We start from the raw sequence: 2,882 nt of genomic DNA on the forward strand, positions 1-2,882 counted from the left end.
CTTCCTCTTCTGTCATAGGCTATTAGATCTCCTCCTCTAGGTGGTGGTGGTGGTGGAAGAGGAAGATTCTGAGCTCTACTACCTCCCCGGCCACCTCGTCCGGGAGGGGGTGGAGGAGGTCCTCGACGAGGACTCATATCATCATAATCTCTTCTGGAGAGAGGCATGGGACGCCCACCCGGACCAGGCGGCATTCTGTCAAAACCACCTCTTCCCCGCATGGGAAATCCCACAGGACGTCCACGGCGGTCATCAAACATCATTGTAAAACCACCATAATCATAGGTTTCATCATAAAAATTGGGATCATAAGGCTGAGCACGTCCTTTGATGGGAGACTCTGATATAAGATCAAGGATGATCTTTATGCACTCTACAACCCTATCAGGTTTTCCTCCGATAAGAATGACTCTTTCAGTAGATTGAGGACAACATTCCTGGAAAAGCTTGATTGTTGTCTGAGTGTTCTCTCGAAGTTCTTTGATTTTAGCACCTTTGACTCCAATAATTCCTCCTGCCAGACTCTGATGAATCAACAGTCTCAACTCGCAGTCAAAGTCGCTTCCTTTATAGTGTTGGTACTGTGGAGGGAGTTACAGAATTTCAGTTCCAAATCATAGATTCCCGAATACACACTTATCTGCTATAAGCATACCAATATACTGTTGCAGTGAGCAACCTGAATTTATATTTCAATAACTTTACCAGTTATGTGCTATTATCCTCAATAGCCAGGCCCAAAAAGGACATTCTGCACCACCTTAAAAAACTATTTTATTTTCAGGTCCTGCAACACCATACCCACACTGCAGCCATTTAGCATGTCGCTGTTACCACAAAATTATTATTAACATTCAAATAACACCATAATAAAAATGACTGCAAAGCACTTTGCAAATGTAGTTAATTCCCACTGCAGCATGGAGCAGGGTCAACAGTGAGTTGTAAGACCATTCATTTATCATCTTTTTAAGCCTTTTTCTATAGAGACGGGAAAAGTACACTATGTTGAAAATAAAATCGATCCTATGGGCCAGGCTCCATACTTCAGTGGGGTTCAATGGCACTATGACATACATTTAAGCATTCCACAGCATCAGATTCGAGTGGAAGCTGGCTGGTTGCAGTGGGTGATGGCAACTGCAGGCCCTCTTCCAAGGTAGGGATGATTTTCTTCAGAATTTCTCCAATCGTTTCAATATCGGCACTGATACTCAATATGCACTTGGGGCCACTGCTGTCTGGGACTGAAACACTGGCATTGTAGTCTGTACGGAGAGCCTTAATATTCTTGCCTCCTTTTCCAATCACTGCCCCAGCATTCTTGCTCTGAAGCAGAATGCGTAATTCAACCATCTCATCAGTGTTTCTAGATCTTTTAAAAGCTTGTTCCTCTTCCATATCTTCAGCAGGGCGTTTACCAAATTCGCCATTGGTTTCAGTGTTGGGAAAGGTTTCCTCTGGCTGTTCAGTTTCCATTTTCTTGTATTCATGGGACACACCAATCAGTTATTAAATATATCCTTCCAGGGCAGAACTGAAGTGTTCTGGGCGGGACCAACTGACACCCTAGTGCTGTAGTAGCCTATAGGCCGCAAATAGGCGGGAAGTAGGCAAGATGTCGAGGTCAGTGCAGCAGAGAAACAGAGGATAATGGCGTCTGCAGTGCTTTTGCCTGAAGCGCCCTCCTCCTTTCCGTTTGCTTGTTTTTGACCTTGCCACAATGCTTGCAGAATCTTAGCTCCCCAACCAGGGAGCTAACTTGGGCCCCAGCACTGGTAGTGCAGAGTCATAACCAGGGGACCACCAGGAAATTCCTTTTCAGTGGCAGTCATCTCCTGATCTATTGGCTTCACCATACCTGAATAATAATAAAATTTATATTACAAAACATACTACCACAGTTGTGAACTGAATTGTGTCCCCTTAAAAATCACATATTGACTGTTTGCAGATGATAGGATACTTACATAGAAAATCCTAAAGCAACATCAGAAAACTCTCAGAGCTCATCAACGAATCTGATAAAGTTGCAGGATACAGAATTATTATATAGAAATCTGTTGCATTTCTGTACACTAACAAAGAGATATCAGAAAGAGAAACTGAGATAATCCCATTTACTATTACAACAAAAAGAATAAAATACGTAGGAATAAACCTACCTATGGAGGCAAAGCTTCCCTGGTGACTCAGCTGGTAAAGAATCCGCCTGCAATGCTGGAGACCTGGGTTCAATCCCTGGGTTGGGGAGATCCCCTGGAGAAGGGAACGGTTACCCACTCCAGTGTTCTGGCCTGGAGGACTCCATGGACCATATAGTCCATGGGGTCGCAAAAAGTTGAACATGACCTAGTGACTTTCACTTCACTTCACAGAGGCAAAAGACCTGTACTCGAAAAGTATAAGACCATGATGAAAGAAACTGAAGATGACTCAAACAGATAGAAAGATACATCATGTTCTTAGATTGGAAGAAACAGTATTGTCAAAATGACCATACTGCCCAAGGTGATCTATAGATTCAGTGCAATCCCTAATAATACATTTTTCACAGACTTGGAACGAAAAGTTTAAAATTTTAAATGGAAATACAAAAGACCCATTTAGATGTTTAATGTAAAGTCAGTAGATCCTGGTACAAAACTTTAAATAAAGGAATCTTCATAAAACTGGTGGTTGATTTACCTGCAGCTTGGGCTCCAAAATCACTGCAGATGGTGACTGCGGCCATGAAATTAAAAGATGCTTACTCCTTGGAAGGAAAGTTACGACCAACCTAGATAGCATATAAAAAGCAGAGACATTACTTTGCAACAAAGGTCCGTCTAGTCAAGGCTATGGTTTTTCCTTTGGTCATGTATGGATGTGAGAGTTGGACT

General features: G+C 42.6%; 1 protein-coding gene across 1 annotated transcript; it reads right to left on the reverse strand.

The window, feature by feature from the left end:
* Window positions 1-5: 5 nt before the first annotated feature.
* Window positions 6-1,698, reverse strand: LOC104982484 (heterogeneous nuclear ribonucleoprotein K-like; the record flags this gene model as incomplete). The annotated part of the gene is made up of 2 exons (XM_010831877.1): window positions 1,078-1,698; window positions 6-581 (listed from the first exon to the last, which is right to left on the reverse strand). Coding segments are annotated over exons 1-2 (978 nt in total), but the record flags the coding sequence as incomplete, so codon positions are not given.
* Window positions 1,699-2,882: the final 1,184 nt, after the last annotated feature.

Source organism: Bison bison, unplaced genomic scaffold, assembly GCF_000754665.1.
Source record: "Bison bison bison isolate TAMUID 2011002044 unplaced genomic scaffold, Bison_UMD1.0 scf7180017864531, whole genome shotgun sequence".
NCBI classification, from domain to species: domain Eukaryota; kingdom Metazoa; phylum Chordata; class Mammalia; order Artiodactyla; family Bovidae; genus Bison; species Bison bison.